Below are 16,229 nucleotides of genomic sequence, written 5' to 3' on the forward strand. Positions count from 1 at the left end.
TAAGTGAAATGAGTCAGAAAGATAGGGGCTGACATAGAAAGATTGCATTCACCTGGGGAATATAAAGTAACAAAATAGGAGACTAACATCCAAGAATAGTAAAGAAAAGTAGCAGGAGGTTTACTCCAAGGCTTGAAGGGCAGCTGCACATGCTAGGGGGAAAGGGCAGCTCAGATAGAGAAGGGAACACCAAGGAAAGGGTGTTGTGAGGATCCTCCCAGGATGGGAGATGCATGCTGAAAGTAGACTATAGACTGAATATGATTTCCACTCAGTGCCTCTTTTGCAAACCTCAGCACCCAAAAGAAGAGAGAGAACAAAAGGGAATGCCCTGCCACAGAGGCGGGATGGGATGGGGGTGATGAGGGTGGTGGGAGGGATACTGGCATCCGTGGTGGTGGAGAATGGGCACTGGTGGAGGGATGGGTACTCGATCATTGTATAACTGAAACCCAAGCACAAAAACTTGTAATGTCCACAACTGTACCTCATGGTGTTTCACTAATAAAAATTAAAATAAATAAATATAAAACCTTAAAAAATAATGCTGTTCTTCATGATTCATTATTATAGTAATTTTGTGTCTAATTAACCAGTGTTTATCTAAAAATTGAATTCTGACCTTGATAACCAATGAATATCTCAAGGGAATACTTGGAGGAAAATATGAATTATGAGTCCCTGCTTTGTACAAATATCCATGTTCTTTTATCTTGTTGCTCTGCTTTAGCTTTTGCCTCAGTCATTTGAGTAATATATAGAAAGCAAACAGGAGTTTATTTTGGTGTAATTAACAAAATGTAATAATACGAAGCCAGTGACTATAATATTCATCTAAAAAGTCTCAAATGGAATCAAACTTGATCCTTCTCCTTACCTCCAAACTCTCTCTAGTCATTGACTTTTCAACCAGCTGAGAGGTCCCATATCAAAGTGACCTTTAGCATAATGTTTTCCTCCTTTCTCTCATTTTTATCACTGTATCACTGTATCACTGTCCTCCTGTTGTTCATCAATTTGCTCGAGCGGGCCCAGTAACATCTCCATTGGAGACTTTGTTGTTACTGTGTTTGGCATATCCAATATGTCACGGGTAGCTTGCCAGGCTCTGCCTTGTGGGCTCGATACTCTCGCTAGCTTTCCAGGCTCTCCGAGAGGGGCGAAGGAATCGAACTCGGGTAGGCCATGTTGGCTGCGTGCAAGGTGAACGCCCTACCGCTGTGCTATCGCTCCTACCACTGTATACTAATTTTTGTTTATAATATAATCTATCTTTTGCTCCTTTTAACTTCTTGCAATACTATTAGTAATACTTTTCAGGGCTGGCTGTAGTGATAGTACAGTGGGTAGGACATTTGCCTTGCATCTGGCAGACCTGGGTTCGGTCCCCAACATTCCATATGGTTCCTGGAGTACCGCCTGGAGTAATATCTGAGTGCATGAGCCAGGAGAACTCCTGAGCACTGCTGAAAATCAAATAAATAAATAATTTTTAAAAAATAATAATTTTTATGTATGTGTCATTAAAACACTTAACCCATCATCCCGGAGCCAGCCACATTCATCCTTCTCCTCATGTAAGCTTAGTTCTTTAGGCAAAATCTTAAGTTCTAATGACTTTGACCATTTGTTGCTCTCTAGCTGTATTCCACATGTGAGAGAGATTCTCTTTTAAAGTTTATTGTGGATGTGTTGATACTGACACAAAAATAGATGATTAAAGCTAATATTTTCTTCTCAATTCCAATGCACACCGCATTGGTTATGATCTAGATTCTTATTTAGTGGGATTGTGGTAAACCAGAGATTCACCATTTTCAGCTAGTTGGATGTGTCTCTGGTGTTGTTCCGAGGACAACCTTTTGATTGTTTAGGTTGAACATTAAGACTTTCTAAGTGAGGCGCATGTGCTGCCCTGATCCCAGGTGCTGCTTGTGCCCATGTGGCAGAGCATATGTGGTGGCCGAGCATATGTGGTGCCCGAGAACATGTGTTGCCCGCATCTTCCCTCTTGAGGTGTGTAATTTCATGCTTTTGTGTCTAATGTTATGATGTGTGGAGGGGCTTTCTCCACCCTTGGAGAAGCCTGGTTCTTTCTTAAGCACGTTACTCTCTCTCTCTCTCTGTGTCTCTCTCTCTCTTTCTCTCTCTCTCTCTCTCTCTCTCTCTCTCTCTCTAGTCTCTCTCTCTGTCTTGCTCTCTCTCCCACTCACTCACTCTCAGCCTCCAGACCTTCAAAAAACCCTCCAAATAAAATCTATTTACTTCAAATAAAAAAATGTTTTCTAAGTGAGCCAAGATAAATCTCATGATATTATAATTGGTTTCTTGGGTAAAAGAATTTATAGATATTTTTGCCAGTTCTCTATTTTGTTTCTAACATGTTTACATTAGGTCAAATCAACAAAGTTCTTATAGACTCAGAAATTTTGAGTAAAGTGACCAGGCAGATTGTATGAAATTATAAACAACTGGAGAAAAATGTTTTAAGAACTGGAATTGCAGTTTCATTAGCTTAATTGGTATTTTGGACACTGAGTGACTCCCCCAGACTGTGCTTTTCCAAAGCAGTTTCTATGAATTGGGGGATAGTAACACAAGGGTGATGTGCTGAGAAAGTTCTTCTCAGCTCCTCCTCACACACCCACCACCCCCACCCCCTCCACTTTGTTGCCATAGCTTTTGGGCTGGAGCAATAGCACAGCAGGTATGGCATTTGCCTTGCACATGGCTGACCGGGGTTCAACTCGTCCATCCCTCTCAAAGAGCCCAGTAAGCTACCTAGAGTGTTCCGCCTTCACGCCAGAGCCTGGCAAGCTCCCTGTAGTGTATTCAATCTGCCAAAAACAGTAACAACACGTCTCGCAATGGAGACGTTACTGGTGCCCGCTCAAGCAAATCAATGAAAAACGGGAGGACAGGACAGTGCTACATTGCTTTTGTGACAAGATGGGTCACACAGGCTTGACTGTGGTACTTGCATGCCTGTTTTTATGCTCACCAGGAACCACAGTGGTGTATGCATACAAGCTTAGGAGTTGTATTCCTGACCATGGTGCTCAGACACCTTTTGAGTTGTGGTACTTCTCAAGGATTTCATCCTTCAGTTGTGATACTCACAAAACAATAGTTTGTTGTGAAACATAAAATGCATACTTAATTATAGTGCCAAGATTCCCAGACAGCAGAGCTGCCAGACCTGTATTTGGTGTATTTGGGATTAAGAGATTAAACTCATGGTTTCATGCTTATAGCACTGAGGTTATAGATCCAACAAAGAAAGATTTTCTTTTAATCTTTTGATAAAATACCATAAAAAAATCTGGGAATCCACCTCACTAATGAAGCATAATGATTTCTGATCTCCATTGCCCTTTTTTTCCAGATAAATTAGGACCATGGCTTGACACTCCTGTAGTTAAAATAGCTTAATCATATAATGGGTTGAGTGTTCCAATACTTCAGTGTCAGAGTTACCAAATATCGGAACACCTGAAATACTATCCATCTGCAGCTGTATTTTGAATGTGTTAAATCATTTTTATTTTTACAACATATTGAAGGTTTACTGTATTATTCCATCTCACTCCAACACTACTGAGATGCACATTTACATTTAAAAAAAAGAGATTAGACAGAATTAATAATGTTCCTTTGCTACCCAAATGAAAGTGAAGAATAAGGATTTGAATATAAAATCTGACTAGAGTGTCTATATTTGTAACCATTGTTTAACAATGTTTGGCAAAACCCCTACTGGAGTTTGCTGCTTGAATTGACCTTCTTCTTGTTTGTTTCTCTCACAGCTTCAACAATTTAATTACACCTGGTTAAAACTTATTAAACATGGAGAATGGTGCTTAGCTCCCATTCCTGATAAGGGTGCCCTGGGGCTGCACCCTTGTGATAACAGAAACAAAGGACTAAAATGGCTGCATAAATCAACATCAGTCTCTCTTCCTGGACTGGTAAGCATACTATTGGTACCTATTCTTTATCACAAATTCAACTTTCAATTCAATGAGAGGTTATACCTTTATCTGTCAACTTCCTAAATCAGAAGATTTAAATGCATTTCTTACCATAGTGGCAGTGTAAAGGCTCAGAAAGGAGTGATAAAGTGATTTTATGGGAAATGGTTCAGTTTTTAAAACAAATTTTGTCACATAATTTATTTCTTATTTTTTGAGTTTTTGTTTTCTAATAAAAGTCATCAAGTTCTTTTGGTTATATTACTCTCAACATCTTTGTTCCTGAAAGTCATTTGTCTTGGCTAGAGTGATCATTCAGGGGATAAGAAGCTTGCCTTACATTCCACTCACCAGGTTCATCCCAAGGTTAGCTCAGGTTTATCACATATATTCCCTGAGTACCCCAGGGGTCACTCCTGAGCATAGAGTCAGAAATCATTCTGATCACACGTAGCATGCATACATAATGTTGTCCAAGCCCACTCCTTCTACCCCCAAAATGTCACATGCCATTAGCCAATTTAGTATAAGTTAACAAATCAATACTAAGACTAATAGACTAGAAACGGCTTCTTATCATTATCAGAAAAGCTTATATGGAGAATACATAAGGAACAGTATGTTTTCTATGAGCCATCCATTTTAATATTAGTTTGGTTGCTCATTCAGCCTCCCTTTTATCCAGTGATACTGTCTCTCATACCCTCTGGTTTTCAGACACCTAGGATCTTGTGAGTGCTAAAGGAAGCTCCCTCCAATTAATAAGAGTGAATTGTTTCTTCTCCATTCTACCTCATATTTCTGTTTCTTCCTACCTCACATTGACAGGTTGGAACCAGTTATGGCATGAGTATTCTCACTCATGCTCATTCTCACTCATGTTTTGCCAGAGATCCACTTGCTAATATTTATCTGAACACCCTTATTTTGTCCTATTCAGTCTCAAAGTCTCATCTATTTTTCCCAGTCCTATTTTAAGAGGATTCAGATAAAGTCTATCATATTCAAGATGATGTAGCTGTAGACAACTTTAATGGGATTCAAGAGTCACACATGTAGATCTTAGGTATAAGAATAATTTCAGGCCAACTTCAAATTTTCTACTATCTCACTAAAAAGTAGATACCAGAAATGATTCTTTTTCTCAGGGTTGGTCCCAAAGTAAGCACACTTCCCTGGCCCACCCTGAATGTTTACAGTGTTTTGTTGTTGTTATAGGCCAAGGTGGGTGGAGGATTTACTCATGGACCTTTGCTCTGGAGTAACTCCTAGTAGTGTTCAGGGGGCAATATGTGGTGCCAAGTATCATATGGGTGTCAGTCACATGCAAAATGACTAAATGCCTGTACTGTCTCTCTCTCTCTCTCTGTTCCCATCTTTTCCCTTTGATGTAAGTCGATGACTATTCCTGTCAAAACATATTTTGTCAGGGCCTGATCGATAGTAAAGTTGGTTGAGTGCTTGTTTTGCATGTAGACAACCTGAATTTGATTTCCAGCACCCTATATGGTCCCCTAAGCCTGTTAGGGTGATCTTTGAGCACATAGCCAGGAGTGAGCTCTACTGAACACCACTGGGAATGGCCAAAAAAAAGAACCCCAAAGTGGCTTTTTTCTTCAGATAAGGGTCATAGTTGAGTCCAGAATATCACTTTTGATGTTTGCTATTATGCTTCAGTTTATTCTGTACATTATTTCCCCTCTTAAATGGACCTAATATCCTGCAAAGCACAGTAGTACTATAGCAATGTCCTCCCATTGTTCATCAATTTGCTCAAGCGGGCACCAATAACATCTCACAACAAATTGTGAGACTTGTTGTTACTGTTTTTTGGCATATTGAATACGTCATGGGGAGCTTGCCAGGCTTTGCCATGAGGGCAAGATACTCTCGGTAGCTTGTCAGGCTCTCCAAGAGGGGCAGAGGAATTGAACCCAGGTCGGCCACATGCAAGGCAAACACCCTGTCCTCTATGCTATCACTCCAGACCTGCAAAGAGAATCAGTTATTGAGATACTCAGAAAAATTAGGAATTCCTAATGTATCAGCTACTACTTTTGCATTGCATAGTGTTTGAGAAATATAGACATCTCTATTATCAAGTTATATTTTACCTTCTGGATCATTAACCCTAGGTTTCTTTTTCTTTTTTTTTTTTTTTTGCTTTTTGGGTCACACCCAGCGATGGCTCAAGGGTTACTCCTGGCTTATGCACTCAAGAATTGCTCCTGGCATTGCTTGGGGGACCATATGGGATGCTGGGAATCGAACCTGTGTCAGCTATGTTTGCTGCGTGCAAGGCAAACACCCTACCGCTGTGCTATTGCTCCAGCCCAAACCCTAGGTTTCTGTCAGAGGGAATGAGTGCAAGAGACTGAGAACACATTTCTGATCTCCAGAGGTGAATCTCTTCCTGGAAATGATTGGTGGGAAATATAAAGGAGATGATGGTCTTTAAATCATTCAGAGTTTATTTACAACCTGGATTAGCCCCATGGAGAACTTAAACTTTCATTAGTAAATGACTTTTTATTAACCCAAATTTTGTTCCTCTAATGGACAGGCCAATTTGTAAGGAAGGAAACATGACTGATAGCACAAAGGGAGCCTGGGTTCCATTAAGGACACTGTATGGTGCCCCTGGCACAACCAGGAGAGGAGCAATCCCAGAGCACAAGGCAGAGAGTAACCCCACCAGGGCTGGTGTCACCACTAGAACAACAAAGCAAAACAAAATAAAACAAGAAGATAACTGAAATGGCCAAGCATATAGAACTTCACCCCAATTTGGCTTGTGTCTTTGTCCTTGCAACATTTTACATAGCTGTTCCATCTACATGTCATGATTTCATATTGCTAAATGTCCTAGAAATAGAATTTTTTGTTTTGTTCGTTTTGGGGGGCTACACATAGCTGTGCTCTGGGCTCTGTGTTCACAGATCTGACTCTGTGCTCAGGGATTACTTCTGGCTTTGTGTTGTTGGGAAGGACTGGGGCGGTCATATGCAGTGCAGAGAACCAAATATGCAAGGCAAGCACCTTAACCCCTGTACTATCTCTCTGGCCTCGGACTTAAGTTCTTGACAATTGTTCTTTCTTTGGTCTTTTGATAGTTTTCATTATTAAACCATTGTATTCTTAAATATTTTTAAGATCAAAACCATTGTATTCTTAAATATTTTTAAGATCACTTAAATCTTTGTCTAAAAAATTTTTTAAAAAAGGAGGAAGAAAAAATGAGGCCCGAGGGCATTGTTAGGAATGATCTTGGAACACGAGCCAAGAGCAGTGAGCCCTAAGTACTGTGAGGTGTTGTCCAATTCCCTCCTCCCACCTAAACACACACACACACACACACACACACACACACACACACACACACACACACGGGGAAAGGTAACTAAGACTATGAAAAACAAGTCTTTCCCTTAACACTGGGGACTTGGAACTTTGGAACTTAAAGGAATGGGGAAAGGAAGAGTGACTAATGACACTGGATACCAGTTGTAACTCACATTGAAATTGGTTAACAAATTTCTGTATTTCTGAACATACTTATAAAAGTTGTTCTTACTTCACCTCTTCCCCAGATGCTGAATTGTGGTTTTTTAAATAGAAACTTCTTCTCTGGGGCCAGAAAGACAGAACAGCAATAGGGTGTTTGCCTTGCATGCAATAGCCAGGGTTTTTATTCCCCTGCAAATGGGATCCAGAACCCAGGCAGTAGTGAAAATGCAGTGAAAACAAAAACAAAAAGGACAATTAAGATATTCAAAAGGATATTAGTAAACATAGAAAATAGCAAAATAAAAAAGGCAAACCATTCAGATATAAATATATTACAAATATAAAGTATTTGAACATATTATAAACTATAAAGTATTTGAACAGAGATTTGAGGCAATATTATGCAAATAACTGATTTTCTTGTCATGATATTAAATACCCGTGGTACTATCACTCTGACCCTATTGATTTATTTTCTGATCAAGTTTTTTTGAAGTGTAAAATTAGATAATATAATGCCATATCACTAGAAAAAAAACAATAAAATGTCTCTTTGCAAAGAGTAGGTCTTTAATTTTATCAATGGAAGAATGAAACCCAACTGTCAACCAGTTAGTCCTTTTTCCTTTTGCAGTGTAATTGCCTGGTAGACATTTAGTTAGGCTGCTTAAATGTTCTCAGCAAGGGTTTGCAGTGAAATTACTAACTAGAACTGACTTTGCAGAAGGCTAGAACTTTTATAAAACCTAAGCATATTCAAACATCTTGTTTCCATAGTTTTATAAGGGTCCTTGAAGGACAATATTTGATATAAATTATATTAGAATTTAAAATTAAATTCTAATATAATTTATATTAGATATAAATAAAGTACTAAATTTCTTTCATTCATAGTACTATTTATTGATTTATTTTCTATTTTTTTTTTTTGGCTTCTTGGGTCATACCCAGCAATGTTCAGGGGTTACTTCTGGCTCTGCACTCAGGAATTACTCCTGATATGGCTTGCGGGACCTTATGGAAGGTCCATTCAAATGCTATTTGGACTCAGATTGGCTGCGTGCAAGAACCAGGAATCACTTCTGAACATCACTGGATGTGACCCAAGAAGCAACAAAGTTAAATAAATATATAAAACGTGGAATTAATTAAAAAGCTAACTAATTTACATTTTGTTTGTAATATGTATTTTTTCTTTCCCACTATTAATAAGGGAGCCACCACTTGTCAAATATAGAAATTTATTCTAGAATTATTTTCTTTAAATGATATTGTTATTAACCGAATTGATAGAAAATCCATCTATGAATTTTTTTGAGGATTTTAGAGTCTTGTAGTTTACAGACTGATAACAATTTAGTTTGAGACAGAGACAAACAATAGCATCCAAAGCCATTTTGTTTTCCATTTTTTTGCATATTTGTTGTCAGATTTATCTGTAGTTCATTCTGAGATTTTCTTTCTCTCCAGGTGAATCACATTGTTTTTGAACACTATCATCAGTTGCTATGCTTGGAAGGAAATTTTTCTCAAAAGAGCCTGAAAGCTGTTGTTTGTGACCCAATGAAGCTTAATCAAAAATGGAAATTTGAAAAATATTACGAAGACTGAAGTGGAACTGATGCTTTTAACTAGCAAACCCATTAAATACTGTGAAATGAGAGTGAACTTGGTGACATTTTTCCATTGTAGTTCAAAGTTTCAAAATGAATAGCATTTGAATGGAATTTTTTAAATCACAGTATTTAAAATACTTAATGTTAACTCAGGGAAACAGTCCAACCGTGGATTGGAGTCATTCTTTTCAAGGTGGCCCTTTGAATTGCCTGTTTCCTGCCTCCTGCTGGCACCAAGTCTGCAAGGGCCTTCCTGCAATCTTACAGGTAAATGGAAATAAAAACAGAAGCACAATAATATTAATATGTCTGACAATGATCTTTTCCCCTTCTGAGTAGTGATGACCAGCGAACATCTCTTCTCTTAATTGCATTCCTATAATCAAAATAAAAGTTGAGTTTCCATAACTGAAAATCATAAACACAGAAATAACTAACAGTTTCGGAAAGTCCCTCAAGACTACATGTTTATTTACCTAACACTCTAAAATGTTACTGCTATAAAATTTGATAGCAAGGTTTTGATCTTGATTATTGTATGATTTTTTTTTTAGTATGAATCAGTGGAAACTTTTTAAAATTAGGAAGCTAAATGCTTATTCAACTCGAGATATGGGAACTGTCTCAGTTCATTTTGTGCTTTAAAAGTTAGTTTATTTCCATCCTATGTGGATATTTGTTGAAATTACAAAAGGAAAATCAAAAGAAACAATCACAATTTGGTATAACTCCCTGAAATGTTGGATCAGTTTAGAGAGGTTGAACTAATAAAGAAGAAATAATGTGAGAAATGAAGATCCAAAAGATCTTGTATATAAAGCAAATAAATGCTTTATTTAGCAACATTACCGGGATTTTAAAAAAATGCTAAAATAGACCTAGAAGACTTTAAAATGGAAATAAAATGAAGAAAATAAAATGTAAGGAAGAGTATTGATGTCGGTGGGCCCCACGGGTGACTTATGTGAAGTGGGGAGGAGAAAGACAATCACTTTCTCCCCACCCGCCTCTGCCACCCGGGACCCTGGGTGGGCTAGGACTGGTAAAGTCTGTAGTAAGCACCTGCTCGGCACGGGCCTAAGCCCCGCCAGCCCCACAAGGTGGCCGTCAAGCTACACCTGAAGTCCGCTTGATCTTCTCGGCACGGGAGTTAATCCCCACCACCCGATTGCTTGGGGAGCCACGGACTCAAGTTGGGGCGAGAATTTGCTCTTCGCAGGAAAGGAGGGACCAGTCCCAAGCCTCGCCCAAGGTTTCTGGGGTTCTTGTCTCGCTCGCAGAAAAGAATTTCAGGAGTAGACAAGCAGTGAAGTAACAGGCTTTATTTGGAGGCTCTTGGAGAGGGAGAGAAAGGGATAAGCAGATAAGTGGGGGAATGGAGAGTAAGAGAGAGAGAGTAATGCGTCCAGAGGGAACGCGGGCTTCTCCGAGGGTGGAGAGAGCGCCAAGTGGGTTCTCGAGCTGGTTCTTATAGATCCTTCCGACTCAGAATGTTCTGGAATCTCCTTGGGGCTGGGTCACTGGAGTCAACCGGATTGAAAGCGGGTTCGAGAATCATCTGACTTGGAATGTCCTGGAATCTCCTTGGGGCTGGGTCGCTGGAGTTAACCGGATTGAAAGGGGGTTTTCGGAAAGGAGGAATTTCATGGGGAGGAGGCCCATATCTTCAGGGTGTGGGGATGGTCTTACCAAGCCTTTATTCTCTATCTCCACAGGGTGGGTCAGTCCTAGAATTCTTCTTCTATGAGACTTTGTTTCATTGCAGAGAGCCTTTCCCTATCTACCTGCCTACATCAGTATGAGTTAAGCAACCCTCCAAAGGAGAGTTAAGAAAAATATTTTCTGAGATTTAGCCAGAAAGAGTAGGTCTAGTACCTCTAAGAGTTTAGGAGAGGGACCATGACATTGAGGCTAATGGTATTTTCAAAGATGCCACACCACTGGCCGAGCAAGTGAAAACAGAGATAGATAAATGGGACTATCTTAAACTAAGAAGCTTCTGCATCTCCAAAGAAACAGTGACCAAAATACAAAGACAGTCTACAGAATGGGAAAGAATATTCGCCGAATACACATCTGACAAGGGGTTGATATCAAGGATATACAAGGTACTGGTTGAATTTCACAAGAAGAAAACATCCAACCCCATCAAAAAATGGGGCAATGAGATGAACAGAAACTTTCTCAAAGAAGAAATCTGAATGGCAAAAAAGCACATGAGAAAATGCTCTACATTACTAATCATCAGGGAGATGCAGATCAAAACCACAATGAGATACCATCTCACACCTCAGAGACTGGCCCACATTCAAAAGAACAAAAGCAACCATTGCTGGCGCGGATGTGGCGAGAAAGGGACACTCCTTCACTGTTGGTGGGAATGCCGACTGGTTCAGCCCTTTTGGAAAACAGTATGGACATTCCTCAAAAAATTAGAAATTGAGCTCCCATTTGACCCAGCGATACCACTCCTGGGAATATATCCCAGAGAGGCAAAAATGTGTAGCCGAAGTGACATCTGCACTTGTTTGTTCATTGCAGCACTCTTTACAATAGCCAGAAACTGGAAGAAATCTGAGTGCCCAAGAACAGATGACTGGTTAAAGAAACTTTGGTACATCTACACAATGGAGTACTATGTAGCTCTTAGAAAAGATGAAGTCATGAAATTTACATACAAGTGGTACAATATGGAAAGTATCATGCTAAGTGAAATGAGTCAGAAAGAGAGGGATAGACATAGAAAGATTGCATTCATCTGGGGGATATAAAATAACAAAATATGAGATTAATACCCAAGAATAGCTGAGATCAACACCAGGAGGATTACTCCATAGCTTAGAGGCCAGCTGGATATTCTAGGGGAAAGGACAGTTCAGATAGAGAAGGGAACACCAAATGGAGGGTGTTTGGAGGATCCTCCCAGGAGGGGAGATGCAGGTTGAAAGTAGACTGGACTGAACATGTTTGCCACTCAATGCCTCTTTTGCTGATCACAACACCCAAAAGGAGAGAGAGAACAAAAGGGAATGCCCTGCCACAGTGGCAGGGGGGGATGGGGGGGATGGGGGGATGGGGGGGATATTATCCTGGTGGTGGAAAATGGGCACTGGTGGAGGGATGGGTATTTGATCATGATATGACCAAAATCCAAGAACAAAAATTTGTAAATCTACAACTGTACCTCATGGTGTTTCACTAATAAAAAATAAATTTAAAAAAAAGAGTTTAGGAGAGGAAAATAAAAACTTAGATATGGACCAAATAAAAACACTGATAAATTAAATCAATTAAATTAAAATTGCTTTCCTAATCATAAGAGCACCCATGTTCATGCATACCAGAGGGATCTTATAAATCCTGAAATAGTTTGGGAGGAGAACAAACATTACAGTAAAATAATAATAATAAAACAATGTCCTAAAGACACAATACTTGTTAAACAATGCTGAGTCAGTAACAGAATCGGGATTAGAATATGGATTTCTAGAGATAATGCTCAATCAGCTTTGGCCACTAGCAAAATTGACTCTTGTTCTAAAGAATTCTTAAAAAAATATTTTGCTGGAGCTGGATTTTTGGATAGTTAACTCTATAATAAGCTTTTTACTATTTAATAAAATGGGGCTGCAGAGAGTACCAGGAGTAAGGTAATTGCCTTGCATATAGCTAACTTGGGTTCAATCCACAGTACCCTATATAGTCCCCCAAGCCCTGCCAGGAGTTATCCCTGAACAACAGAACCAGAAGTAAGACCTAAGCACTGCTGGGTGTGATCTCAAATCTAAAATATATAAAGAAAGAAAAATATGAAAGCAGTATCTATTTGCACTTTCTATTCAAAGTTAGTTTTAATTAATTACACAGAAGCAGAGTTGTACCTAAGAATTGGAAAGGGAAACGGATTCTTGCTTGTTACATCATATTTTACATGCTTAATGAAATAACTGACATTTTGGATGAGATAAAAGAAGACTAGAAAATGAGATAATCCTTTTCAAAATCGTCATAAAGGACATAAAAAACAAGTCAGTTGTCAAAGGACTAACTGAATTGCTGACCAAATGGAATATGCTGTGTACTTTATGAAATTCTGTAACTTAAAAGTACGTGAAACATTTAGCCCTACCTCTTTCTATTTAAAAAGAATTTTCAGAGTCAGGGAGAAAGCACAACAGACTGGGTGTATACATGCAGGAGGTCTAAGTTTAATTGCCAGCACCACATGATCTCTTGACCACTGCTGGGAATGATCTCTGAATACCATCAAGTGTGGCCCAAAGCAAAATAAAAGGATTTTTACTAATAATATCAATTCTGTTCAGTAAAATAAAATTTGCTTTGCATACACTTACGAATAAGAGCTAAAGATATCTAAATGTTTTTCTCAGATGAAACATCTACGGTTGGTTCAATGTTTGCTTCTCACGGCTTCCCTTGGCATAGTTAAATATAAAACTTTATTTGAGTTTTTCTTGTTGATATGAAAATAAAGTTATTTTCGTGCTTCAGATTTCTATTCTTACATGTTTAAAGCAGTATTTACCATCTTTTTGCTAAGTTACTCTAAGATATAATTTACTAATCACTAATTTACCTTAAGGAAAGATCTATGACTATAAAATGTACTATCAATATTTTTTTCATAAGACTAATTAAGGTAATGACCAAAGTGATAGCATAGGGGTTAAAGTTCTTGCCTTGCTTGAGGCGACCCGGGTTGATCCCCTTCACTACATACGTTCCCTAAGCATCCTAGGAGTGAGTCCTATGTAGAGAGCTAGGAGTAAGTCCTAAACACTTTCAGGTGTGAACCAAAAAATAAATATTTGGGGTTAGAGAGATAATACAAAGATAAAGCACTTGCCTCACATGTGGCCAACTTTGGTTTGATCCCTGCCACTGCAGATAGTTCTCTGAGCACTACCAGGAGTGTTAATCCCTGAACACAGAGCCAAAAGTAAGGCCTGAGTAGGTTCTGATCAGTCCTTAATTCTTAAGTATGGAGCTTGTTTATTAGGGATTTCATTTTTTTTTTTTTTTTTGCTGAATTTACTTGAGTTACATACTTTCTTAGAAAATCATCAACGCACAATGCCACCTTGGACAAGAATAGTTTTTTTTGAAAAAACATTTTACAAAGCTTATTTGATTGAAAAGTAACCAAATGGTCTATTTATAAGCTTTTCAGAAATATTGTGGTGTACACAGCTCTTTTTTTCCATTTCAATAGTTACCCAGAGCTTCTAACCTACTCTTCCAAAAGATGGCACAGCTGTTGTTGGAACAACCATGTTTCATCACTAGCTTCAAATTTGTTCAATTCTGCTTACTGACATTCAATCAGCTGTCATTCACAGGGCCAAAACCCACCATGTGGTACGATCACAATGTATTGTAAGCTTCAATGTGCTAATTTGCAAATATTCTTTTAGATATTAAAACACCTTGATACTAGAATCACCTTAGGGATTGTGGAGGGACAAAAGAACACCAATGGCAGTGCATGGGAATTCACTCTCTCCAATCACCTTTGATTTCTCTGTATCTTAAAATAAATTTCAAGATGCTATCACACAGGAAAATGGATGTGAGGCACATCAGATAGTAATATCTTTATTGGTTCTAACATCTCAACCTTGCATTTAAACACAAGAAAAAATATGCATCAGATGAATGCACCAACATTTTCAATAAACAATACAAGGAGCAAAGGGAAACACAGTGGGAAAGAATTATTTTTGATTACCTACTTTGATCTGACCACTGACTATACTGCAACCCACTCTACTAAAATCAGTAAGGTAGGTCTCGGGATTTTCACTACATAGGCTAGGAGAAAGATTGAAAATGAGATCCACCCCATCAGTGAGAGATACTGTTTCCATTCTAACTGAGTCAAAATAATCGTTCACTCTATAACATGCCGCTGTGATTATATTTCTTGAAATAGGACAGTGAACTCACATGGATTCTGTTAAAATCCCTTGGTTGTGGAGTCAAGTCTCTCATGAGTATTAAACAGATAAGAAAAAGAGGCTGTACCCCTTTCAGTTAAACCACCCTTAATAGGCTTAAGGTGACAATTCTCAGATGCTTTGTAGTACCTGTTTTCCCAGCTTCATTCTGGACACATTCTTTTTTTATTTCTCAAGCAAATATGAGAGGAATGTGTAGATTTATAGAGATTCCATTTATTTAATATAATTGCCAGATCTTTCTTCTCTTTACCATTAATCAGAGTTGACAGCTCAGTTGGTATGAAAGTGAGAAGTAAAAAAATTAAAGACTAAAGATATTTTAAATTTCCAATGCAAAATAAGGGACCAGAGAGATTATACAGTGGGTAAGGCACTTGCTTTGCATGAGGCCAACCCAGGTTCAATGTCTGGCACCACATATGTTTCACCCATCCCAACCAGTATGAGCCCAGAGCCCAGAGCTGAGATAAACCCTAGGCGCTGTTGGGTGTAGATCAAAATAAGATGAAAAACAAAAAATAGCAATATTAATATTTACTTCATTGTGTAGGTTGTCCCCAGAGTACTTATGTGACAACTTTTGCTTAAGTTGTTCAACAAGTTTGTTAACTACCAGCTAAAATATCTATTTTTGTTTGTTTTGTGTTTTGTGGCTACACCCAAGTGTACTCATGGTTTGCTACTGGTTATGTGCTCAAGGATCACTACTGGAAAGCTCAGGGAACTATGTGTGGTACAGGAGATTGAAACCAGGTAGACCGTTTGTAAGGCAAGCACCCTATCAATTATACTATGGCTCCAGCACAAAGTTAAAATATCTTGAAATAAGAAAAAGAACATTAGACAAAGCTAATAAACAAAATATTTATTTTTGGGCCATAGTCATTCAATGCACATGTTTGAATATCATACAAAATGCTGACTAGGTTTAATAGATCCTGACAAGGTTTTATTATATTTATGGTATATAATATATTGTTGGTTCCTGTGTCTAAAAGAGAGTCTACACCAAGCAGACTTAATTCCTCTGCTTTCGACCTAATGAGTCAAATAGAAGTAATCACTTCCATTATGAGATTTTTGTAACTATATGTGAATTTTCACCAAAAAAGGGGAAATTTCTCCTATTTCAGCAAATAGCATCTTTTGTGCTG

General features: G+C 38.4%; 1 protein-coding gene across 1 annotated transcript in view; it reads left to right on the forward strand.

The window, feature by feature from the left end:
* GALNT5 (polypeptide N-acetylgalactosaminyltransferase 5) overlaps nt 1-9,298 on the forward strand; it is a 46,833-nt gene extending 37,535 nt beyond the window's left edge. Inside the window, exons 9-10 of the mRNA XM_056110206.1 lie at nt 3,807-3,968; nt 8,949-9,298. Of these exons, the coding sequence (XP_055966181.1) occupies nt 3,807-3,968; nt 8,949-9,089 (303 nt within the window). The 3' untranslated portion in view covers nt 9,090-9,298. The remainder of the gene's footprint in view (nt 1-3,806; nt 3,969-8,948) is intronic.
* The last annotated feature ends 6,931 nt before the right edge of the window (nt 9,299-16,229 follow it).

This window comes from Sorex fumeus, unplaced genomic scaffold (assembly GCF_029834395.1).
Source record: "Sorex fumeus unplaced genomic scaffold, SorFum_2.1 ptg000009l, whole genome shotgun sequence".
Classification (NCBI taxonomy): Eukaryota; Metazoa; Chordata; class Mammalia; order Eulipotyphla; family Soricidae; genus Sorex; species Sorex fumeus.